This window comes from Phascolarctos cinereus, unplaced genomic scaffold (assembly GCF_003287225.1).
Source record: "Phascolarctos cinereus isolate Bilbo 61053 unplaced genomic scaffold, phaCin_HiC Scaffold_5;HRSCAF=322, whole genome shotgun sequence".
NCBI classification, from domain to species: Eukaryota; Metazoa; Chordata; class Mammalia; order Diprotodontia; family Phascolarctidae; genus Phascolarctos; species Phascolarctos cinereus.
In genome coordinates, this window is record NW_027555958.1 from 345,369,873 (window position 1) to 345,397,245 (window position 27,373).

A 27,373-nucleotide genomic window follows, 5' to 3' on the forward strand; every position below is an offset into this window, starting at 1 on the left:
TTTTCCCTTACACTTGCCACGGTAGAGGAGGGGGAAGGACTGGGCTCTTTAACCTGCATCTCAACAGAATGACAGAGGAGGAGTTTCCTGAGGCTGCTGCCTCTGAGGGAGAGGAATTTAGTTCTCTCCTTACTAAACCTTCCTTTCACCAGAACACCACAGATGTATTCTGTGACAAGACTTTCTTTTTGGCACAGATTCATTTAATCTGTTTTCTCTGCCTTGACATATAGCAATAAATTCTCTTTGGTTTGTCTAGAGCCCCCAGTTGGTAACAAGTCTAGAAATTAGAAAGAGAATTTCCTTCTCTGCCTGTGTGTGTGTTTATTGCCAATCTTAGCTTCCCTCTCAGCTGCATTTGAGCAAATGAAAATACATACACAGCAGTGACACTTCTAGTTAATCACACCTTTAGGGAGTAGGTGGACAACTATACAAATGAGATTTTAAAGAAACAGAGAAAACATATTTTCTCTAAGAGTAATGTAAAAACTGATTCTCAGCAAATGATAACAGCTACAGTTTTTCTATCATGGCTCTGGATAGTCTGACGTCATTTAGCTATAGTCCTTTCCCAGTCAGGAAGCAGCAGGAAAAACACAGTAGCACATTGCCATATTCTCTCCCTCCCTCTCCCTCTCCCTCTCCCTCCCTCTCGCTCTCCCTCTCCCTCTCTCTCTCTCTCCTCCCTTGCCCCTGCCATATTCTCTCTCTCTCTCTTGCTCCCTCTCCTCTTTCTCTTCTCTTCTCTTCTCTTCTCTTCTCTTCTCTTCTCTTCTCTTCTCTTCTCTTCTCTTCTCTTCTCTTCTCTTCTCTTCTCTTCTCTTCTCTCTCTCAGCTGCACTCTTAATTCCTTGGGTAAAGGGGGTCACATATGTATTACTTCATTTGATCATGATGATAACCTTACATGGTAAATGTATTGTTATCCACATTTATAGGTATTCCTCATCTCAAAAAGGTGAAATTACTTGCTTAAAGTAACCTAGTGAACACATAGAACCAAAAATCAAACTTCAGTAACCTAATTCCAAATCTAGTGATCTTTTCTTCCGTTATTGCTGTTATTCTATAATGAATTATTTAGTATATTTGATCTACTATTTTTTATCACCATACCCTGAGGAAGCTTTCTAAATTTTCATAACACGATGCAATGATGATGTAGTGTGACAACTTTTTGTCCCACATGTGATGTTTGGGGCATGGTGGTAGTGACAACTATACAGATCAGCCCACGTACTGCATCGCTTAAGACTAGAGAAAAGTAGTATTTCTCTTCATTTATTATTCAGCAAGGGATTATGATGTCTGATTTTTCTCTCCACTCAGGCTAACAACCAAATGATCTCTTCAGAATTTTTCTACTGTATTTGTAGGGTAACTTCCCAAAAGACTGCAGTACAGTGTCTAACAGAGTTTGTTGTTTGATTGTTTCCGTCATGTCTGACTCTTTCTGATCCCATTTGGAGTTTTCTTGGCAAAGATACTGGCGTGGCTTGCCACTTCCTTGTTCATTTTACTAATGAGGAAACTGAGGCCAATATGGTTAAGTGACTTGTCCGGGGTCACATATCTAGTAAGTGTCTGAGGCTGGATTTGAACTCAGGAAGATGAGACTTCCTGCACTCTATCTACTGTGCCGCGTAGCTGCCCCTAATAGAGAGTACTCAGGCTGCAAATACCTAGGCTGATCTCCCAATCACAGTGACACGGGGCTTTGAGTGGTGGCACTGAATAAACATAAACTACTAATATTTGCAATTTAGCTAGGGGATGATATGAAATATTACTCAAAATATCAAATATATTTTCACTATGTAACAATTTCTTCTCTCAGTCAATAACCTCTACCCCCATCTCTCTCTCTCTCTCACACACACACACACACACACACACACATACACACACGGCATATATATTCAACATATTGTGGACACAAATTTTAGTGAATAGAGTAAAAATGAAACAAAAGAGATTAAGTGCCTCCAACCATTTCTCCAAAACCTCCTGTTTACCCTCTCAGATTTTCAGATTGTTAAGTAGGACGTTTTGAACCACTGGGACCTGCAAGCCACTGAAAGGATTACAGAAAAGATTGCTTATCTGGGAAAAACAAAACAAAACAACCAGCCAATCAACAGCATTTATTAAGCAACTTATGTGCTTGCTGTTCAGTCATTTTTTAGCTGCAACTCTTTGTGACCCCATTTGGGGCTTTCTTGGCAGAGAAACTGCAGTGGTTTGCCATTTCCTTCTTTAGCTCATTTTCCAGATGAGGGAACTTAGGCAAACAGGGTTAAGTGACTTGCCCAGGATCACACAGCTAGTAAGTGTCTACTTGACCAGGTTTTTGGAATATCAAACGAGAAAACATAAAGTGTTATACAAATGCTAGCTATTGTTGTTGTCGTATGTGCCAGGCACTTGTGGCAAAAAGCACTGGGGACCCAAGTACGAAAAATTAAACTACCCTACTAGCAAGGGGCTTACATTCTAATGGAGATGGGGGGGTGGAAAAAATATAAATACAAATTGTTGCTGTTCATTTGTTTCAGCCATGTTCAACTCTTCTTGATCCCATTTGGGGTTTTCTTGGCCAAGACATTAGAGTGGTTTGCCATTTCCTTCTCTAGCTCTCTAGCTCGTTTTCATTTGCCTTAGTCTGGATTCTTTCTACAAACATGCATACTACGAGAAGACTAATCTTAGAATATAATTCCTGATTAAAGATCTATAGGGGCTCACTATTACACACCAAATTTTTCATCCACAGTCCTCTGCATAATATTCAAAGTGCTTCGGAATCTGGGCCATGCTATCTAGCTAATGAGGGCATTTAGGTGGTGCAGCATATAGAGCGCTGGACTTGGAATCAAGAAGACTTATCTTCATGAGTTCAAATCCAGCCTCAGACACATATTAGCTGTGTGACCCTGGGCAAGTCATTTAACCCTGTTTGCCTCAGTTTCATCATCTATAAAATGGGCTGGAGAAGGAAATGGAAAATCACTCTAGTATCTTTTCCAAGAAAACCCCAAATGGGGTCATGAAGAGTCAGACATGGTTGAAAATGATGAACAACATCTAGTCGACCCTCTCTCTATCCACTCCCCAGGATGACCCTCTGTTCCATACAGCCAGTTTTTGCATTTTCCCTCACATCTTACCATCATTCTTGCCTTTGTTTCTTTATCCATACTTTTCAGCCCTGTTACAGTATGCTGTCTATTCTTCATAGGAGAAAGTCAAAGCCTACCCATCCTTCAAGATCTGCTATACATCCAGTATCATCCATGAAGCATTCCCCAACTAGTCTACCTTACATTGATCTTGCTCTTTTCTGAATTCCTACAGCATGGGTCATCTGTATCACAATTTAACATTTAATTATATGCTATTTTGTATGTATAGGTATGATAGATATTATCATCCTTACTTGATAGATGAGAGAAAAAATGCTCAGAGGTTAATCAATTTCCCCAAAGATCTCAGAGCTAATCACAGCTCTAAAACCACTTTATATGTGACTGTTTTTCTCTTCCCAGAAAGATTGTAACTTTTTTTGAAGTCAAGGATAACATCTCACATTTACATATCTTTAATAGCACTTAATAGATATGTAATAAATATTGATTGATTGATGTGACTCATCTCTCAACATCCCTTTTGCCTTAGGAGTCTGTTCATCAGAGTACTTTAGAAAGTTCAGCTTTCGGCCACTAATAGGACAAATCTGAGGTGAAGGGGAACAACCATTCAGTAAGAATGAAATTTCTTCTCTACCCTCTAGGATAATTGCTTTGTCATAAAGCCAATGGATCACTGCCTTCTCTGTGTTTGTGTGGTGCCTATGACAGACCACTTGTGCAGAGATGACATCCTAATGGGAGATGACGGTGGCTTTGTGAACAGATTCACTTTAAACAGTGATGATTTTGGACTCAAGAAGTCAAAAAACAAAAAGAAAATGCAGTCCCAGATCTTGGACTCCAAGAACTTCAAGAAGTAAGTGGTTGAATTAAGGGTTAATTACTTTAATAGATGTCATCAACATACACATGATGACATTTGGTCTGAGTATCTCAACGTGATTTCCCAAATGTGCTTCGTTGATTTTGGCCAGCATTATTCCCATTTTTAGATTTGACTTGATTTTTTTTTGTCAGCTTGCCACCACGACTTGAGTAAGAAGCAAAATCTGAGCAAGAAGCAAAAAAAAAAAATTCTATTTCTTGGTATGAAAGCATTTAAAATTGGTTTGGATTAAATACTCCGGTGGGAAAGACTTTTGTTCTAGCCAGGAATTGACTCATTGGGTTTCGATCATTTCGTCATCTCTGGTCCTAAAAGAATGATGGGAGGCATGCCTATGAGGTGTCATTTATTGACTAAAATAGATTTTGTGCGATATGTCCTCTAGCCTCCTGTGCTTAAGTGGGAGGCTTTCCCCTGCCTCTATGGGCAAGATGTTGCTTCTTTTGCTTTATCATAAACACACAATTAGAGTATATAATCCCCAAAGCCTGACTGATTCTGCTTGTTACTTGAAAATTGAGTGTAGGAGCCCCTACGCACACCCCCCCCCCACCCTCAGAAAGCCACACAGTGCACACACAATGTGAAGAATCAATTACAAGCCAAGTATGAGGAGAGGGGACTGGACCTGTGATTTCATTAGTACAGAGAATTCCCAGATACAGTAACTCCTAACAATACAAGTCCTCATCTTCTCTGCAATTCAGGGTCTAAGAGAGTTGTCTAGGGCACTGAGAGTTTAAGTGTTTTGCCCTGGGGCACACAGTATGTGTCAGAGATAAGATTTGAATTCTGGTATTCCTAGCCCCAGGTCAGTTCCCAAATCAGTTCTCTATTCAGTATGCCAGCTGTTTCAGAAAAGGAACTTGGATAAAATGTAACATAAATGACCACTAATGTTACATGTCATATCAAGCCTAGTCCTATTGTTGAACACTTAGGAGTGAAAATTCTCATAATATTTGGCTCCATGTCTCACCTACTATGTGAGATGACAGTCACAACTGAACAATATCACTTATCTCACCAAAGTGTTCATTCAGCAGGCTAAATTGATGGGGAATCAACCCCTCCTCCCCCTCTCTCACCACTACATGTGTGACCTATTGTTCTATAAAATGGCAGGCATGTCACTGTTCAGCTTTCTAACTAGGGCTCAGCCTGTAGCAGACCTTCCTCCATCAGGACAGTGGAGTAAGGCGTTAATCTTCCCTTCACTAAGATGTATGCTACCTGTCAGAAAAAGCCAGAGGCCCTTTTTCATATTCACAATTTTTGTTTCTACTTGATAGGTGCCTCAGAGAGACTTGAAGGATTGACTGCATGCTCATAAAATAATAGGATGTTAACGTACACTGACACTTGTTTGCTCATTCTTGTATATCGCCATCACAAGCCTCTACATAGAGGAAATCAGTGCTAAGCACAAGCAACTTTTATGCCACTGACTGAGGAAAGCTACCCCTATAGCAAGCAGATCACCAAATGCGGCAGAATTAGATTGGTAGCAATCTAAGTGATCTCAGCAAATAAGTGATCACTTATTTTAAACAGGGGTGAAGTGACAATCGATTCATTCAATCAACTCCCACACTTAGGGACTGAATTTATTAAGTGCCTACTATTCTAAGGGCACCTACATGGCACAGTGGATAGAGTGCTGAGCCTGGTGTCAAGAAGATTCACCTTCCCAGTTCAAATCCAGCCTGAGACACACATTAGCTGTGTGATCCTGGGCAAGTCACTTAACCCTGTTTGCCTTAGTTTCCTCATCTGTAAAATGAGCTGGAGAAGGAAATGGCAAACCACTACAGTATCTTTATCAAGAAAACCCCCAATGGGATTACAAAGAGTCAGACATGATGAAATCCACTGAGCAACAGCTGCCTACTAATCTGTACAAGACTAGGAACTCTGTGTGTGTGTGTATCCAGAACTGCGATTTCACCAGCATTTGGGAAAGCCTAAAACAGAGACTCCCTCCATCAATGCAGATTAGTAATTTGCAAGTAACTTGGAGGTTCCTTGGGGAAAAATAAAAACTTAAATTATTGTTCATGCTCTCTCAATTAATTTAAGAGTCAGAAATAGGAGTTGAACCCAGCTCTTTCTGAGTTCACTGCCAACTGTCTATCCATTATACCATGTTTCCTCTCAGGAATGAGAGATACAAGATAAATAATGCACAGTTCTGTGCTCTCTAGCTCTGAGAGACTTTGCCTTCTATTAGGGTGTGTGGGTGTGGGGTTATGTGTAACTTAGATAAGTACAATAAGAATCATAGGACTGCGGAGCTTGAAGAAACCTTAGACCTCATCTAAGTCAGCTTCCTTGTTTTACAAATGGGGAAACTATAAAGTTCCAGAAATTGAAGCAGCTGGTAGAACTGAGACTGGAGCCCACATCTTCAAACCTATGCTATTTCTTCTTCCCTACACGGAATCATTTTCATGTAAAAAAAAATCTGAAGTCAGAGCCACATTATATGAGATAAGAAGCTATATATACATATATATGCATATACATAGTGTATATCTATACACACATACATATACATATGTGTGTATGTGTATATACATATATACACGTACACATGTGTACGTGTATATATACCCATACCAATATACATATATACACATATATGTACACATACACATATGCATATATATATATATGTATACACACACACACACACACACACACACACACACATATATATGTATATACCTTTCATTTTGTCACTTACTGCTGCCAGTAAGTGACAAAGATAGGATATAAACCCCAGTACTCTGAATCCAAATATAATAATTTAGAGCAGGGTTGGGGAACCCGCAGCCTTGGGGCCACATGGCTGCAGGTTCCCCACTCCTGACTTCAAGCATAACTTGACACTTTGGAAAATCTGTAACCGAGAAAAGATTCTAGTGTTAGACTGGAGTTTATCTGACATTTTCTCTTAGCTCTGATGCTGTAGCTAATGTTCTGATCTCAGTCTCTCTAGAGTTTCCCACCACATCTCCACTGAAATTCCAGGCCATCTTTAACAAGAGGTGTAGAGAACCCCAATTATCCAGCACTAACAATATGACCCAGATTTTTTTCCTCGATCATCACCAACAACTAAAGGGCCAAGCCCAGAACTCAACAATCTTGCTCTCTAGCAGTCCTCCCTGGCCCTTCTTCCTCTCAATCCTTCTGGCACCCCTTACCCCCATGGCCAAAAGATTCCTGTAGACAATCTATCTGGCATTAACTCCTACCTCTGTGTAGTGAGGCCTTGGGTAGAGGTTTCCATTCTGTCTCACTGGAGGAACTCTTTTACACATGCCAATGGCTCTATTTACTTTTTCTTAAATTCAAATCATGGATAAACTAAGTGACTAACAGGAAAGCCAGTTTTAGGCAGTTTTCAAGCAGCTGACACACAGTGGATAGAGTACTAGGCCTGGAATCCGGAACATCTGAGTTCAAATTTTGCCTCGGACACTTGCTAGCTGAGAGACCCTGATAAGTCGTTTAACCTCTGTTTGCCTCAGTTTCCTCAATTATAAAATGGGGATAATGGCACCTACTTCATAGGGTTTTTGTGAGGGTCAAATGAGATGATGCTTGTAAAGCATTTAGCATAATACCTGGCACATAGTAGGTGCTATATAAATGCTTATTCTAGGAGCAGCTAGGTGGCACGGTGGATAGAGCACCAGCCCTGGAGTCAGGAGGACCTGAGTTCAAATTCAGTCTCAGATCAAACACTTGACACTTACTAGCTGTGTGACCCTGGGCAAGTCACTTAACTCTAATTGCCTTGCAAAAATAAATAAATAAATGCTTATTCCCTTCCCTTTTAGAAAATCTGCTTCAGATTAGATGAAATGAATTCCTGTGGGTTCCCATGAATCCTCCAAATTACCATGTATGTAGTTTTCTGTTTAACTGTTGTAACAGAGTGTAAGCACTCTGAGGGCAGGGGCTATTTTGTTTTTGTTTCGTTTTGTCTTTGTATCTCCAGCATCCCTTATAGTACCTTGCATGTAGCAGGTACTTAAAACACACTTGCTGGATTAGACTGAAATTTATTACATTTTTGTTTTGTGATTTGGTTCTGAGCTAAAATACAAGCTGAAGCATCAAATAGTAATTCAATGTGATTATACTGTCTGTCAACAAAAATTCATTTTTTTATTCCCAGTATTAAAAGGAAACTACATAATGACTGGGTCATGAAGATTAAGTATATCCAGCCCCTGAACTGCTTTGGGTCTTGCTCTTTAGACAGCATCCATTCATTTGTTCTGGAATCCTTGAAAAGACTTGAAGACAACATGTGAGTAAAATTGAACATATACATGTGCTTTGGTGAGTCAGACTGCTCCTCTCAGTGATAAACTGTGGTAGTTTTGGAGCTTTCCAATTAGTTTTCATAGAGATCAAGGTCCTTCTGTTTTGTTTTAAAGATAAGCTTAATTTAAAAGGAAAAAAAAGAAAAAGCAAATTGAAGTTAGGCATGCAAAGCTGACCAGGACTTGGGGTGGCACTTCTGTTTATTTATATTGAAGTGCCAAGATCTGCTCTAGTATGGCCTGACTTATATAAACTTATATATATAACAACACACACATACACACACATATGCATACACGTAATATATTGTATGTATATATATATATATGATTGATATATGTATACATAATATCACAATATACATACAAATTGGGGAGAAGAGAGAGAATAATTGCATTGGCAAACCTTTGTACTTTGCATTCTGATCAGAAGGTGAATTGATTTGCTAATAAGGTGAGGATAATATATGAATCCCTAGCATCATACTTCTATATGTAATATAGAATTCTTTTTTATCTAGATATGTAATTAAATGAAAGTTTCTCCTTGTTCTACACTATACTTTACACTTCCTAGTTCTAAAGTAATCTTCCTAATATGACAGCCTAAAGATGACATGGCCCTGTACAGAAGCCTTTAATAATTCCACAATACCTATGAAATGAAGTCCAATTCCTTAGTCTGAAATTCAAGGCCCTCTACAATCTGGCTCCAAGATATCTTTCCATTATAGAAAAGGTCATGTAGTATAATGGTAAGAGAAGAGGCCTGGGAGTCAGGAGACCATGTTAACTCTTCTTCTAATTGTGTAATCATGGGCATGCCACCTAACCTCTCTGGGCCTCAATTTCCCCACCTGTAAAATTTAGAGTTTTAGATTCTAAGATCATTTTCAGATATGAAATTCTATGACTTATTATCTTATGCTACTCCCTTTCACGTGATCCTGCCAAACTGAAGTAATCAAAGATTTTTCCAGAATTAGATTACCTTTTAAATCAGGCCACAAAGGGAAGCATAATCAAGAGAAAAAGTCGATGAACAGCAAATTCTACTTTGTGCAGTCAACACACATGTTGCCTTACTGTGTACTTAATGAAACCTATTAGATAGAATAAACAAAAGATAATTTGTTTCACTCAGTATAAATAATCCATATTCAGCTTAGTTCTAAATTTATTTTTAAACAAATTAATGTTAGAAACAGAAATTTAATATGAAATAGAACATTTTATTTAAGACCAATTTGCATTTTCTTTATAAATGCAATCTTTATGGAAGGTACATCATTTTTTTGGAATAAGTAACTTTGGTTTATTCCAACATATACCATATTGCAATGAGAGATGAATAAACAAATTTATGGAAATGTTTTATACAGTACATTAAAAACAATTTCACTTGTAAATATCAGATTGTCTGATTCTACAAACATCAATCATGTGACATAACTAATTGCAAAGCTTCACTTAGTTACTATAATGTAATTAAATCTTAGTGACTGTGTCTCTGGCTTTTTAGAGGAAACATTTCAGAAACATTCAATTAAGAAAAGGAAGCATCTTCCATTCTAATTTGATTTGTGCAAATCTGACAATTCATACTGCATTCATAGCCATTAAAAGCCTTTCTGAAAATATACACAAATATCCTTGTGGTCTCACAGTAGGTACTTGGTATTCTGCAATCACATAAGAAATAAAAGTGATGTTGCTCTGAAAAAAATGTAAAGGAAGGAGGTTTAGTGGTACCAGCTCTTAAACTATATTACAAGTAATTATCAAAATTCTATGGTACTGGCTAAGCAACCGAAAGGTAGATCAATGGGACAGAGTAGACATACAATTAACAGCAGCAAAATAAATATAAATAACCTTGTATTGGACAAGTGTAAAGACTGAAGATTTTGGGATAAGAATTCATTACTTGGTAAAAAATTGTTGGGAAAACTGGAAAGCAGCATGGCAGAAATTAGGCATAGACCAGTATCTTATATTATTTACCAAGGTAAGGTCAAAATGGATACATGACCTAGCTACAAAGAGAGAGATTATAAGAAAGTTAGAAGAATGTGCTATGCTGTTATTATGGTAGCCCCTAATGTTATGAAGGTAAATTTCTCTAGGGCACATGCCTAGGTTAGTCACTGCTACTTTCTTATGGCCATACATCAACTGTTGAGTCAGAGCTACTTCAATCAACCAAGTATTATTGCGTGCCTACTGTGTGTGAGGCTCTATACTAGATTCTCTGCTACTCAGAGAAAGAAGTAAAATACTCATTCCCTTCTCTCAAGGGATTTACAATGGAACTGGAATGAAGACCCATCAATCAATCAACAAGCATTTATTAATCCTTTACGATGTGCCAGGCACTGAGCAAAACTCTAGAGACATAGAAAAGGAATGAAATAATCCCTACTCTCATGTGCATGTAAAAATGTAAATAATGACATACGATGTTAAAAGTTTACAGTTTACTGGCCTGTGTTGCTCCTAAAGTCCTTGAAGAACAAGTGCTCAATATTCAGAGGATGCAGTAAAAAGACCTGCCAAAATACAAATCAGGATCAAACAAGACTATGTATGCCATTCCCTTCAAAAGTATGCAGAGCCCAGCCCTGACACAAAGCATCAGTTGAGGAAGTAAGGCTGAGAAAATGGTAAAACCAAAGACAGATGGCAAAGAAATGCTGATTCAGGGATTTCCTGAAGAAAATAACAGCTTGACAACATCTCTAAGCAAAGCCTCAAACAAATACACAGCTTGACCAGGTCAAGCTAGAATTCTTGGGGGGAGTTTAAAAGTATTGTAAATGAAATGAGAACTCTAGAGGAAAACATTTTGATAGAAGGTACAAAAACATACCTAAGTAAAGGTTCCTTGAAAATTAGAATGGACCAAATAGATTATTCTTAGACCTTCTTTTTTGCAGGTCAATTGTTTTTGATAGGAGATACCTTAAATTTTCTTTGACTTTTTCAGTCTTTGGATTTTCATTATGACTGAAACCAATCAACAAACCAACTAAGCAAATAAAACCTGGATATCATATTTCAAGAAATCATGGATGGAAACTTCTCATTTGGAAAAAAAACCCCAACAACCCTATTTTTTCCATATGGCAAAGTGAAAATAGACTTCCTTAGTCATGTCCAGAAAGAAATCTCAACATAAAAACTTCTGGTAATGCTACAGCCAAAACCCAGAGCTTCATGTGTGGAAAGAAAAAAGAAATTTAAAGAAAAACACTCTAAGTAGCCAGAAAGAAAGAGTTCAAGACTCCAGGAGGCCATGCTAAGAATTATACAAGACTTTGGCAGCTACCATTTAAAAGAAGAAGAGAGCTTGGAAAATAATATTCCAAAAGGGAAAAGGTAAACAACTAAAATTAGAAGAAATTACCTGGAAAAACTGTGTATAATCCTAATAGGTAGAGGCAGGGAATGGAACTTAAACAAAATAGAGACATTCTAGGCATTTCTCATGAAAAGAACTGAGCTGAGTAGAAATTTTGAAATGCAATTGTAAGAGTCAATAAATATGTTTGTGAAATGGGAAGATACTATAAAAGGATGAACTGTTCACTTTTTAATAGGGGGTAAAGAAAAAAGTATCCCTTAAGCTCCATAATGTCATCAAAGATAATAGAATAAGTTCAATAATTTAAAGGGTCTGGGAATGTTTTGTCATGTTTTGTTGACCTTAAGAGAACAAAGAAAAAGGAAGGAAAAAGAATACACCAAGGAATTTTAAAGGGGATGAAGTGAAACTGTAATGTAGAACATTATTTTACCATTTAGGTAGTATGGCCCTTTAAGCCATGGAAAGCAGAAATTACTGCTTAATCTTGCCCCAGACCTCTTTTCTCCTAAATCTAAACAATAGTGAAATGTACTCTTGCATAGCTTAGCATAGCACATACCTCCAATGCAAATGGATAAGAAAGCTTGCAATATAATTGCTTTAGATAATTATGTTTATACCAGAGACCAGGACACCTGGTCTAGTCTGTGTGATCTCTGACCTGTAATGATGGGGTGCTCGGTTGCTTTTGCTTGTACTTGTGCCCCAATTTCTCCCTAGTCTCAGAAACACTGTCTCTGACAGCCACTCCCCAGCCCAAGAACACTGTGCCTAGCAGTTATTCATGCATGGGCCTCAGCATGACCCTTATCTCTCTCCCTGGTACAGCTACACAGAGCTGGGCTGCTCAGGCCCCAGCCCTCAGATCATGTCTCTGGGAGCCTCCCAATTCCTTAGTAAGTTCCTTTTTTGTGAGAAAGCTTTCCCTTGTTGCAGAGCATTCTCTCATCAAGGCAGAGGGAGAAGGGTGTCCTTGCCCAGCCCAAGGACTCTTCCTCCTGCCAGACTCCAAAGACCCATCCCCCTCTCTGTCCGGTATACTCCCTGTACTTTCCCATCCATAGCCCCCAAAGACACCTGCACCTTTGGATTACCTCATCAGTGTTCCTGGCATTTCTTTCCCATGCTCTCTTCCATATAAACCCTAGCTCAACCCCTGATCAGGGCTGCTTGATTTGGTGTGCATACCCCTTGCAACTGCATGCTAATAAATTCACATTTAAATTACATCTGGGTCTCGCTCGCTGATTTCTCAGTATAACAAAACTTACTACCTCATACAATCTAGGTATGTAAGAAGACTACAAATATAGAAGGGTGGAGTGAAGAGAGTTTACATTATGTAAATCTCACTTTTATTTGAACCAAAGGCACAGAAGATAACAGAACAATTGGTAGGAAACAGATCAATAGGACAGCTTTGAAAATAACTTTGAATTTGTCGTATACTTGGAAGGAGAATAGTGTAGATTCACAGCTGCAAATGCTGTCCTCTTTTCTGTTGTTCTTTGTACATGGAAACGCTTGATTTTATTTGGTATTAAGTTCATAATATAAAAAAGATAATTTTTAAAATGGTTACATATAATTAACAAACAATTCAAGGTAGATTTCAGTAAGTGCCAAATGAGTGGCATATATAGTAAATGTTCCAGGAGGTCAAAGAAGAGGAGAGATCACAGTCAGAACCTTAGTACACTAACTCATTAAAAAATCACTCTTCTCAAATCATCAGACAGACCCAGTGGCATAGTGGATAGAGTACTGGGCCTGCAGGCAGGAAGACTCATTTTCCTGAGTTCAAATCTGGTCTCAGATACTTATTAACTGCATGACCCTAGGCAAGTCACAAACTCTGTTTGCCTCAGTTCCTCATCTGTAAAATAAGCTGGAGAAGGAAAGGGCAAACCATTCCAGTATCTTTGCCAAGAAAACCCTAAATTGGATCACACGACTGAAAACAATTCAATTACAACAAAATATGCATATATATCTGTATGTGTGTATATATAGTATGTATGCATTCATAGTGTATATATACACGAGACACATATATGTATGTCACCCAAGCATTTCTAGAAAAAAAAAAAGAATTCCTCAAAGCAAAGGGGTCAGAAGAAACCAACTCGGCAATCTTAGGCACTGCCTACCTCTTTGAAGTTTGTGCTGATTCAATAAAAGGTGTTTATAGAAACACTATCAGAAGTTTCAAAAGCTCTATAAGACATTGCCCTTGTATAGAATACATACTTGAACTAAATCCTCTGATGTTAAAAAAAAATATCCATTTGCATAAAAAGCATTTATTTATCTAGTTGAAGTTTAACTGTGTGATCCTTACTGAGGAAAGCACAAAGGGCAATGAATAACAAACAAGAGTTACAGGAAGGAGGCTGCTTTCACCATTTCATCCCCACTTCCATTAAATCTCTGGTCTTTAGTATTTCTAGGAACATAAAGTGATTTTGGTCTCCAAGCCAGTCAGTCAATGGACCTTTATTTTATGGGCATTATTTTGAAACTTCTTGAATTGGGTGTTGCTCTTGGCCTAGTTAGAAGTTTACCTCTATTCTTTGGTTATTAAATTTTAGTTTTTTGGGGTTTTGTTTTGTACTACTTGAGATCTGGGCAAAGATGTACTGGGCCAATTGTTGAGAATCTACAAACTGATAGAGTGCTAAGCAATCTCAGCATTCAGCCAAGACTCTAAATATGTGACTCACCTACTTCTCTGTATCTCCTCTGCTAGCAGCTCTTTTTATGATCTAACTGGTGAAATGTATCCTCAAGTGTACCATGAGGTTTTATTCCACCAACCTCCTCTCCCCCACACCCCCTGCCAAAAAAACCCCACCCATCACAATTTGATATGCATCTAAATAGAAAAGTAGGGCCATTTCATTCCTAGATTCAACATAATTTTATTTCTGTTATTCCACCATAATGAGCTTTAAATTGAGCCAGATAAAATTGCAGTTATACAAATACATCATTAGCCAGCTGTTAAAATTAAGTCAACCTACCTCCTAAAAGAAGGGGTGAATTTTTTTTAAATTACCATTTTAGAAATTATCTCTGCTATAATTACAATTTTGTATTGTATTTTTACTATTGTAATTGCATAAACAACCAGCAAGGCAATGACATCTGCAATGAATTAAGCAGCATATAGCAGTTGCTGGCTTGTTGTCTATTAGACTACTTTCAATGTCTAACCCTTGAGGATCTGGCCAGCTCCCAAGGAGTAAGCCTCTGGGTATCGGTTAAATTTGAGCATTACTCAACTAGAAAGGATTATGCTAAATATTAGATGAAAAGATATAGAATTACTACAAACCTTCCTAGGTTGGTTTGGGCATCATGCTTTTACATTCTGTTGTATCCCTCCTACCCTACAAGCTGGGCACAAATGTGGGCAACAGATGGAAATCTCACCTGGGGACAAGAAGGATTAATTTGCCCCATTCACTGGACTCTAATGGCTTCAGTTCAATTTATTTGTTCCCTCTTAGGTACACTGCCAAAACATGATAAGCAGCGGTCTCATCTCCATCCCATTTCCCTCCAAGCCCATCTAGACCCCACTCCCAGATTAATCATCAATTACTTTCAATTCCATTCATTTTTTAAAAAAATTAAGAACACACTGTGTATAGAGCACCATGTGAAATACTAGATCATCTGTTCCCTCCAAAGTTACCAATGATCTCTTCAGGCCATTTCTCAATCTTCCATTCTCTTTGACTTTTCAAAATTCTTTATTAATTCACAATTTGACTATGTCACACTGCTTAGTAAATAGTAGCAGTCAATAAGCTTGTCAGTCGGTCTAAAAACATTTATTAAGTACCCTACCACGTGCTAGGCACTGCACTACGTGCTAAATGAAGTTTGCGTCTCTCATCATGAGATTTAAGATGGCACAAATCTGACTCCAATCAACTTTTTGATGATGTAAAAACAAAAGATATTTCCAGTTGTATTCCTTTCCCCACCTTCTCCCAGAAAGCCATCCCTTATAATCAAAAGGAAGAAAGAAAAAAATTCTGCAGAATTAAATAATATTCTAAAAATGTTATATGCAGTGTCCCACAACTATGGTACCCCACTCTGTAAAGAAGTCAGGCCAGAAATGGAGGTAGAGGATTTGATGTCATCTCATATCTCCTCTTTGGAGCCAACCTAGGTCATTATAATTTCTCAGCATTCAGTTTTTCAGGGTAGGTTACCTGGGCTTCATCCTGAGCTCCATTGTGCTTCCAAATACATTATTCCATACTACTCCTCTGTGTTTTCTTGTGGGTATAGAATAGTCTTTTGTCTTCTCAATTTCCTTTCTTTTGTATTTAAAGTTATTTCTCTTGATTTCTTGCAGAACTTGTTTCTGAATTGAATTTTAAATGTAATCACTATGTGTCTTGGAGTTTATAGCCTGGAAGGTATTTGTTTGTTTGTTTTTGAGATCTATGAATTCTTTCTATTGGTATTTAATTTTCTGTGTTCAGAAGATCTGGGCAGTATTCTGATATTATTTCTTGCATTATAGTGTTTAAGCTTTTTGACTTGTATTTTTCTGGAAGACCTATGATCCTTAAATTGTCTTTATATATCCTGTCTTCAAGATCAGCATGGATAAAGAACACATTTTCTTTTAATGTTATTGTTTTTTACTTCTCTTATTTTAGAGTTTTCTCTACTTCTCTGTATTTGCATTCCCAATCAATTGTTCTTTCTTTTGTTTCTCTAGTGGGACTTGCCATCACAGATTCAAATTTTTCTATTCTGCCAATTATTTTTGCTGTGCAAATCATAAATTCTGCTCTTATAATTTCATTTCTCTTTTAAATCACTCAAGAACAGCACATTGCATTTCTATGTTCTTGAATTCCATAGGGTCCTCTGTTTCATCAAGTGTTGAATCATTTTCTTTATTATGTAGTATTTATTTATAGATACCTGAATTAATTTAATAGATCTGGAGGCCACATTTCCTTCTGCTGTTAATGTTTTCCCTGTTGATTTATCTGTTTATGTTCAAGGTCTTTGAGTTTTCTTTTTTCCGAGATCTTTAGTAATTTTAGTCTTTTTTCCTCCTTATTTTCCCCTATTGTGCACTTTCTGACTCCCTCCTCTCTGATGGTGATTTCCCTGGGGGCTGGATTTCAAAGCATTTCAGCCTCCTCTCCGGTAGGCAATTTCATAGCTCACCAAGTAACTTTTGGGGAAATAGAACTGGCCCCAGATATATGCTGAGCTCCTTCTCTCAGGCTTAGTAAAGTGCTATGCATTCCCTCCCACCCCAACACACACACACACACACACACACACACACATCTGAGGTAGCATATGATTCTGGTTCTTCTCAACTCCAACTCCAGTACTCTACACATCACTATGATGCCTTTATACTAGAGGAAACCCACTTTTATTTTTTAAAGCCCTTCCCTTTCCCTCTCTTTTTTTTTTTTGGCATCACTGCCACCTGGGATCCTTAATCCCTGCCATTGCAGTGTTTTCCCCTGAAATTTCTCCCTATTTCTGAGAAGCTGCTACCCTGACCCCTTTCAGTGTCACTCCCATAAGAATCTTAAAATGTTAGTGCTGGAAGGGACCTTAAAAAGGTCATATAGTGTAACATCTTTATTTTACAGATGAGGAAACTAACACTCTATGAGGTTAAGTGACTTACTGAGGTCACATAACTGGTCAGTGGCTACACCAAGATTTAGACTTTTAGACTTCAGGTCTCCTCCCTGCTGGTCCATTCCATTAGACCTTGGTGACTCCCAAATGCCCTGATTCTCATCTCCCAACTCCTACTACTAGAATTCCCTCTGGAGTCTACCCATCCTGTATGCTTAAAGGAAGTAGCCAAGGGAGGGACTATATCCACACCTGTATTTAGAGTCACATATTCCCCTACTGTCACTACCAACACACATAAATTGAGAGAGCAGAAATTAGTGCTTATGTGGCTGGGGTTGGAATTGAAAGAACTAAGAAATAATACTAGCTCATTCTCAAGAATGCAGTCCATACAATCCAATGTTCCACCTAAAATAGAACTCATCTTTACAACTTACCTGATGCATAATTATCTAGCCATGTTTCCCATAGTAGAAAATCTAAGTGTCAAAAGGTCATTTTTTATAGTTCTAATGCTTCTTCCTTACCATTAAATAATAATAATGAGAATTACAAAAAATTAAAGAAAGGAAGCAATGCTGAGTTTACCTCACTGTTTTTGGTGAAGGACATGTGGGTAAAAGCCTTTCCATTAGTGTGTATCCTATTACTAAGAACACAAGTTTGTTTAAGCAAACTTTTATTTTCTTCTTAGTTCTTTTTTTGGGAGTGATCTTAATGAAGGTTTGCCACATTTAACATATGTGTTATATCTAAAGACAAAGAAGTGAAGGAAAAAAAATCATCTACTCACCAACACAGTGGTGGGAGGAGGAAGCTGGGAAGAAGAAGAAGAGAAGAGGCTAAGAGTTCCAAGAAGTGGTGTATCAGTTGGCAGAAATGTAGTTTAACCCCAGAATCTAGTGGGGTCTTTTCTCCCATAGAAACAATTGAAAACAATAGGCTTTCCACAATAATGTTGCTCAAACCAACATTATAACAATAATGTGATTAATGCACTATAATTAAACCCTTCCAGAATGTTACCAAAGCTGATGGCCCAAGATGGAAATTGAATGTTAGTAACAATCTGAGCTAGCAATACTTTAACCCTAGCAATGTTAATTCTCTTAAGCATCAGTCTATTTACCATAGCATTGATAATATTGTCCCCATGGACCTAACTGTACCCTCTAATGATGTTTCATTTCACCCAATATTATATTTTTCTGAAACCAGTTACTGTACCTTAACTACATTATGGACTTAGTAGATTTCTCAGGGCTAGATCACACTACCTAACCACCATAACTTTGTTCTTCTGGAAGAATGTGATCTGAGTCCCAAACAACCAACATTTACATTCTCTTATGAAGTACAACCTATTTATAAATTGGGTGCTGTCTGTTTGAAAAAAATGTATAATACCACTTTATACCTATTCTCATGTTTTGCAGGCCAGTCAGAGAATTTTCTATGCCAAGAGGAGCAAACACTTTTGTTTACTGTATAAAAGCAAATGTCATTGTTACTGGAGGTAAGTGCACAATGCTTAGACTCTTTTGCTTTTGGCAGGGAAAAGTTCTTGTTTCACCTTTCATAGAATTTTTTAACTACAACTTTAGCATACCACTTCTACTGGCTCACAAGCTTGATTTATTGTTTGGCTGACTGGGCAGACTTAAAAAAGTGATGAAAAAAGTGTTAATAATGCAGATTAAAATTAAAAGTTTGTCATGCACACATTTTTGTTGAGTTGGTTGTTAAACATTTTATAGCATATCCCTATCTAAAATGGACCTCAGAAATCAATTGATTAGTCCAACTTTTACTTTACAGATGAGGAAATGGGGTCCAGAGAAATGACGTAACTTGGGCAAAGTCACAAAGTTATACAGTGGCCAAGGCCATACTTGGAACCATGTCTTTGAATTTGTGGCCTACTTTTCTTTCTACAATCACACCATACTGTCTCACTTTGAACATAGACTGTCTTATCATAGGAATACAGTGCAGTAGAGCAGAAAGAGAATTTGATTTGGAGTCAGAGAATGAGGGTCCAAATTCTAGCTCTGACATTTAGAAGTTGTGTGACTTTGGATAAGTCGCTTAACCTCTCTAAACCTCAGTTTTCTCAGATGTAAAGCGAGAGGAATGCATTGTAGATGATTGCTAAGGTCATTCTGACTCTAAACCTATAGTTCTATATTCATGTGATCAAATATTATGAGAAAATAATCCTACTTTTAGTATTCACATGTTAAAATATATATATATATTTCTCCAGATTATTTGTACTCACATTATTCAGAGTTTTAATTATGTAAAATAAGATAACTTTTTCCAGCCCAATGGAAATACGCAGTGTGAATTGAAAGAATGTGAATATTTCATGGGATCAATTATTTGCACTAATAGAGACCTAGCATATTCATGAAACCAGCAGCATTTATTGACTGACACTGTGCCAGAGTATTGAAATAAGCATTGTGGGGGACGGCATCTGAAGGTTTTGAAAAATTCTTCATAAACTGTAAAGTGCTAACAGATGTACCTGAGACAAGCTTTTTCTCAAAGAAGAATAAGATGTTTACTTCCAGTAAATGATAATATGAGTCAATAGGTATCACCAAGTGAACAATAATTTAACTGGTGTTAGAGGAAGAAATGATAATTGATTGCGGTTGATGGGCTCTCTTCTGCAGGGTATAAGGGCAGCTATGTCTCAACATGATAACAATATAGAAAGGTTTATTGTGTTCCTAGGATATGTACCTAGAACATAACAGAGAACTTTCCAAGGCTTGTGCACAGTATCTGGCACATACTAGGCCCTTAATAAATGTTTGTTGACTGACTTAACATGCCCTATAGCTACTTGGTGATGCAGATGGGCACATGTCATGCTTCCCGAAAGAATGTAGAAGCAATTGCTAAATGTTATGAGGTCCTAGGCAAGAAACTGAAGTGCTTAGAAACCTCCTGTTGTTGTTCATCCTTCATTTTCAAAGAGGACCAATGACATCATGGGATGATGACTTGACTGTGAAATGGAGTTAAATGAGGCAGAGTTGCACAAAGTTGTCAGCCTCACTCTCTCTTTCAGAGTCATCAAAGTCCAATGGCAACTGGTGATGGCTCAGGACACAGTGTATGACCCTGGCATCTTCAATGTCTGACCAAGCTCTAAGTGCTCTACAGTGCCTGATTCAGCAGGCTTTGTGGCCATTGGAACAAATTGTTCTTATCTGCCCACTGTGCCAGGGGAAGTCTTCACATGGTTGGCGTAGACATGGCTGCTAATTGAAGGCAAGGACTTTGGAAGACAAAAATATATTTCAGATCAATCAACAAATACTAAAATGTCAAATAGAGGAGTTTATATCTGATCCTAGAGGTAACAGGAGCCAGTGTAGTTATGTGAATAAGGGAGAGACATACATATGTACTTTAGAAAATCAGTTTGGCAGTTGGGTGAAGGATGGAGTAGAGAGGGCAGAAAGACTTTCACTTGAACCAACAACCTGAAAGATCATGGAGGAGCCAAATTTTCCTGTAATACAGTCCAGGAAATATCTAAAAGGGCATCAGAAAGATCAATGATCAAGAAAAGCAAAGAGAAATAGCAATAAGCGTCTCCATCTAGTCCAGGATAGTAAAAGAAGACAGCCAGAAACCAGCCACTCCTGTAACAGAGGACCAGTGTCCCCTGATAGGGGGACAATACCTGAAATCAGTGGGATCTTAGCTTGGTCGGCTAAAGCATCAGTGGGGCACACTGTCAGCCTCTATAAGTTACTGTATAAGGAGTCAGAGTTTGGCACACCTTGGAGCATTTAGAACCATAACATGAGAGCTCAATGTCTAGATCTACATGACAAGGGGCTTTGTAAGAAGCCAGAAACCACTGGGATCTCCAGCATCCAATCCAACTGGAGCCTGTCAGGGACAAAGTAGGGGATGGGACCAATTCACCAATTCACAGTTGAGGATTATATAAAGAGAATGAGATTGAGGTGACCCATAGTCAACAGACACACACACTGTGTTACCAGTCAGTCAATAAATATTTATTAAGTACCTACCATGTGCAGGCACCATGCTAAGCACTGGAGGTTAAAAAAAGAGGCAAAAGGCAGAATCTATCCTCAGGAAGTTCACCATCTAATGCAACTGTGATACTAGGAGAGGAAACAGAGGATAGAGTCTAGCCCCAGCTACCCCATCCAGAACTGTAGCAGCATATATACTGCAGGGCTTGCCTACCCCATTAGAGAATATGGAAAGGGACAGAATTTGCTCCTAGCACAAAGGCACAATTCAGAAACTGATGTTGGAAATATGAGCAAACAAAAAAAAAACATTCTCAACTAATGAAGATATGCTCTATGGATTGAGAAACCCATTCCACGATAAGAATAAGTACAAGTAAAGTCCCATATAGCTTGGTGATAAAGACTCAAAGGAGTAAGTGGGGAAAAAAATTGAGATTTTTAAAAAATGAAATTAGATTCCTTTGAGACAATTGGGAAGGGCGATATTGGTTATTATTGAGAAATTAGGAAGAAGTATTGTTTCATGGATGGTCAGGAAGAAAAGTTGAAAAAATCCTAGCTTTTATTATTATTTTCAGTTTTAATTAGACTATGAAGTAGTCATCTTGTTGCTAGGCAGGCATAAAAGTCTGGAGAGAATCAGATTTTGAAGTGTAGGTTTGGAGAGAGCTGCTCAATTCTCATATTGCTTCTGGGTTCTCTTGCATGAACTTTGGACTGAAAAAGAGAGAAATAATATAGTTTTGGTGAGCGGCTAGCCAAGATCAGTAAGATCATGTAGCATCAAGTTATCCTCCATGAGTTCAAGTGAACAAGCCTGGATGAAGGAGCTCAAAGATGTGCTTGCTAAATTGCTGTTGGTGATTTTCAACTCAATAAGCATTTCTTAGATGCCTACTCTAAGCAAGGCACTATGTTGTTGTTCATCCTTCACTCTCAAAGAGGACCACTGGGTTCTCAGGACACAAAGACAAAAATAAGTCTCTGTCTTTAAGGAAAGGAACTGGAAAGATTTGGGAAAAAAAGAGATACCATAGGATTAGACAAGGGAAAATTTTCATAAAAGGAAAGAAGGTAGAATCTGAAAAGTGCAAACTAGTGAGCTTGACTTCCATGTCTGTCAATATTCTACAACATAGGAAAACGGTTTTGAATAATTAAATGGAAATCAGTGATTACTAAAAGCCTCTAAAAGGCTTGAAAAACAGATCTTGCCAGTTTAACCTGATTTCCTCTTTTGGCCAGGGTAGCTATGTTGATAGATCCATCTATAATCCTGTGGATTTTTGAATTCTTAGATTTTAGCAAAGCATTTGATAAAATCTGTCATGCCATTCTTATGGATAAAATGGAGAGATGTGTGCTAAGCAACAGTATAGTTAGGTGAATTTGTAACTGAAAGATTGGGTTCAAAGAATCTAGTGGAACGGGAAGTTAGAGGCAAGTGTCTAGCACCCAGGCATCTGCCCTTCCTTGATTCTAGGTCATTAAACACCCTTATTAATAGCTTCTTTAGAGGCAAATATAGATAGCATACTTCTCATATTCACAAATGACACAAGAGTTTGGAAGAATAAGGGGTCCTTTTAAATATGAAATGAGTCTTGACCTAAAAAAGGATACAGAGTAAGATGCCATCATCTAATTGAATTAAATTTAATCAGAATAAATGTAAAGTTTATCACTTAGGTTCAAAAAAATCAACTTCATAAATGCCTGATGGAGGTGGCACAGAGAGAAAACAATTCCTCTGAAACCTATTTGGGAAGGTTTTCAGATACAAACTGCACCTCTGTGGATTTGGGATCAGACTGCAACTTTTAATCTTTAATAAAATTTAGTTGAAATCAAATTATGGAATCAAGCTGTATTAAAAAGGGAAACAAAACATGGTGAGTAGAAAAAGCATTGGTCTGAGAATTGGAAGAACTGGGTCCTAGTCTCAGTTGTATCCATAAATAGTTGTGTGATGTTGCAGAATCTACTTAGCCCCTCCAGGCTTCAGTCTCCACGTTCCACAGTGTGACCAGAAGACACCTGGACAGGGTTAACGAGGCTAAAGGAATTACCTTGTCTTAGAATTGGAGACACTTCCCTATAGAAAGTAAAGATATCTCTGATAATACCTCCTTATTGGAGTGTGAACTAATACTCTTGGCCCAGGTACTAATATTAACCAGTTTTATTGAAACCACATTGAAGATGATTGATTGAAATATGGCTTGTCATACTTTGTCACACCCTTGGAGTTAATCTTTAAAGGGGGAAAAACAGACACAAAGATAAAAGGGATGAAAGAACAAGACCTCAGATAGGAGAAGGCTTTACAGAGACTGATATTTTTTTTTTCCTGGAAAGGGAACCTGTTTATTTACAGAACATTTCAGGTAACCACATGGCCTCAAGAAAGGAGAAACCAAATGGCTACAGAGATGGCCACACCAGAGGCAGTAGCAGAACTATGGAGGAATTCCTGGACAGACAGAGGAAGTTGAAGACCAAGCCTTTCCCGAACCAAAGAGAAGACGACCCTGGATAATGCTGAGTCCCTGAACCAAGCCATCTAGAAAAAGAAGGGGGAGTTCTTGGGCCCAGTGGAGACATTCTAGGACCAAACTGGAGCTGGAGCAGAGGAGTAGTGAGAGAGAAAGAGAGCTACAGTGTGCTTGCCCATCATTAATAGTGAGAGTTAGAGAGACTAAATAGGTCTGGGGGTAAGGGAATTAATCCTGTAGTATTCCAAATGCTTTTGTTTTTGGAGGGTGGTCCCAACTACAAGGTTAAGTCCTATAAGTCTAGAGAGGTGTTGGTAAACTATAGCCTGGATGTCAAATGCAGCCTACTGCCTCTTTTTGCATGCCATGTGAGCTAAGACTGGTTTTCACATTTTTATTTAAATATTTTAATTTTTTTATTAAAAAATATTTTAAGATGCAAAAAAAAAAAAAGATTTGTAGATCCCGGGCCATACAAAAACAGAAGGTGGGCTAGAATATGGGGGAGGTAGGCCTTACTGGAGGGTGAGTGGTCAACTCTCAAATGCAAATGCATTTCATTTTCAAGAGATTTTCAAATGTTGGGTAATATCATAAGTCTAGAAGATTGTTAAGATCTTTAAGAAAAATGGAAACTCACCAAATAGGGAAGATTTGTCTTGACACTTTATGGGCTTTATAGGATTTTTTTTGACAAGTGAAATAAAATCTGTGATATATTTGATATACTGTTAGCCTGAGTGTTTGCATATGAAATGAAGGCCATTTTGCCTAACTCTGTAAGAGACATAGATATGAGCTATAATTTCATATTCCCAGGGAACATCCTAGGTAGTGTATGAGCCAAAGAGAGATGATTAGTGAGAGGCCCTCAAAACTGTACCTGGGTTGTGTAAATCCAAGGCTTTGGTTCAGGAACATGGGTTACACATATTCTAAGAGAAGTCTGAATGAAATAGTCTCTAAGGTACCTTTCACCTTTAAGATTCTATGATTATTTCATGAACCTTCTTCTCATATGGTGATAGGCTAAAATAGTTTTTGGAAATTATTGGGATAGATTTTATTATCTAGCACTCAGTATTCAGTCATAGCTCTGTACATAAAGCAGAAGACTACATATTTTTTCTTAAATTAGCTATAACCCACCGAAATTCTACAAAGGCTAGGGAGAAAAGGTAGGAAGACATGAACAAGAAGTCTGGCAAGAGCAATGTGGGAAGGGGATGTGCCATAGATGGTGAGCAACCTTCTTGAGGCCTGGTAAAGAAGACGGTATGAACAAATGGGAACCGTAGTCAGTAAACAGCATGTAGACAGTGCGTAATGATTAACTGCTCAAAATACATGAAGGCAGCTTTGTGGGGTACAGCTTCATCTGTTAAGTATGCAGACATTTGCTGAGCTTGAAAAAAAGAAGTTCTTGCGGCAACCAAGGCAAAATGAGGACAGGATATCTACAGCATGACTACATTTTTGCTAAGCATCCTTTTCAACTCAATTCAATTCACACATTTTTGGAGCAACCATCCTATACAGAGCACCATGCAGCACTGGCAGAGATTCCAAGGGTAGATAAGACTCTCTGTCTTAAAAGTTTACACTCCAGAAAAGGGGAGGAGGAATGTGATTCATAGATAGTTAACTATTGATAAACTACTTTCTTCTCACCATCAAAGAATACAAAACCACCCACACACTTATTTCCTTTCACCTTCCTCCATTCTAGGGTAGTGGCTGTGAGAACAGAGAGGAAGGGACACGTGCAAAAAATATTAGTAAATTTTTGAAAGTAGAAATGACAGAACTTGACAATTGATTGTCCAATCAATTAGATAGCTACTTCTGGATAAGGGAATGTATGAGGTGAGGGAGAATGAAGAGTTATAGGCAAACCAAGGTTTCAGACATGGGAAACTGGGTTAAAAGAGGTGCCACTGACAAAAATAGTGGTCAGAAAGTTGGCTAGGGACATATGATGATTTTGAGGTAGTCAGGGAACACCCAAATGGAGATGCTCTATATAGGTGAAGATATGGGTCTGCAACTTGTAAGAGAGGACAAAGCTAGAAATAGAGGTTTGGAAGTTATCCATATTGAAGTAATAGCTGAAGTTGTATGAATGAATGAAACTGCAAAGAGAGAAAATAAAAAGAGAGAAAAGATAGGAGATAATAGAAGAACCTTAGGGGAGAGGGGCACTAATCTTAAGGAAGAAGAAATGAATCAATGAAAAGGGCATTCAATTCAACAAGCATTTATTAAGAATTGACTCTATGCAAAGCACTGAGATAGTCTCTGAGAATGCAGGGACAAAAGCAGAAATAGTCCTCACCTTCAAGGAACAAGGGTTTATGGGGGGGACATATGAAACAATAACAACAACAACATTATATAGTACTTGAAGGTTTACAAATTTCCTTCATTTTATCCTCACAACAAACACAAGAGGTAAATGCTATTATTATTCCAATTTTACAGACAAGGAAACTGTGTTTGAGGTGGGATTTGATATCAGGTCTTCCTAACTCTAGGTCCAGCATTCTATCTACTGCACCCCACAACTGTCTGCTGATGACAAGCATTTACCTAGTTAATGTTTACAGACTGATTTGTATATATTTATACATATTATCTCACAACAAACCTATAAGATAAGAACTAGAATTATCTTGATTTTAAAATGAGGTAACTGAGGCAGATAGAGATAGAGTGACTTATCCCAGGTCACTCAGCCAGAAAGTATCTGAGACAAGATTTGAACTCAAGTTTTCCACATTCTGAGCCAAACTCTCTCCACTATACCAGCGGTGTCAAATACCTGGCTCCCATGGCCTGAACCAGATTAAAATAAAATTGGCAAATAGCTGCAGGAATCCCTTACGTAGGGTTAAGTGGCCCAGTCCTATATGACTGTGACATCATTGCCCTATACCACCTCGGGTTATGTTTCTATAAATGTGTATACAAAGTAAGTTCAACATGCTTTGGTTATGAAAACATGAACAATTGGGGACGGGGGCAGGTGGTGTCAAGAAAAGCCTCCTAGTAGGGGACACTTGAGGTGAGTCCTGCAGGAAACTAGGGATCTTGACAGAAGGGTGTAGAGAGTTTTAAGGGACTTCAGTGTCTTACCCAGTCTAATCCATTTCCAAAGAGAATCCCTACCATTACATACTGGACAAGTCATCACCCAGCTCCCTGCAAACCTCCAAGCATCTCTTGAGGAGCCAGTATAAAGGGACAAAATGAAGATGTACCTAATTGGTTTCTTTGCTCCTAGCTTCTCCCTTCTCTAATCCATCTTCCAAAAAGGGCCTGAAGCACAGGTAACACCATGTGACTCCTCTACTCAAAAAGTTTCACTGGCTCCCTATGATATCTAGAATAAGATACAAACTTCTCTGTTGGGATTTAGAGCCTTTCACAATTATGTTTAGCCTATCTTTCAAG

The 27,373-nt window shown here is 38.1% G+C and overlaps 1 protein-coding gene across 6 annotated transcripts in view; it reads left to right on the forward strand.

The window, feature by feature from the left end:
• WDR64 (WD repeat domain 64) overlaps nt 1-27,373 on the forward strand; it is a 174,253-nt gene that overhangs the window by 44,203 nt on the left and 102,677 nt on the right. For all 6 annotated transcript variants that reach the window (XM_020982060.2, XM_078156256.1, XM_078156257.1 and 3 more), the window contains 3 exons: nt 3,794-4,008; nt 8,228-8,362; nt 18,828-18,907. In XM_020982060.2, the coding sequence (XP_020837719.1) occupies nt 3,794-4,008; nt 8,228-8,362; nt 18,828-18,907 (430 nt within the window). The remainder of the gene's footprint in view (nt 1-3,793; nt 4,009-8,227; nt 8,363-18,827; nt 18,908-27,373) is intronic.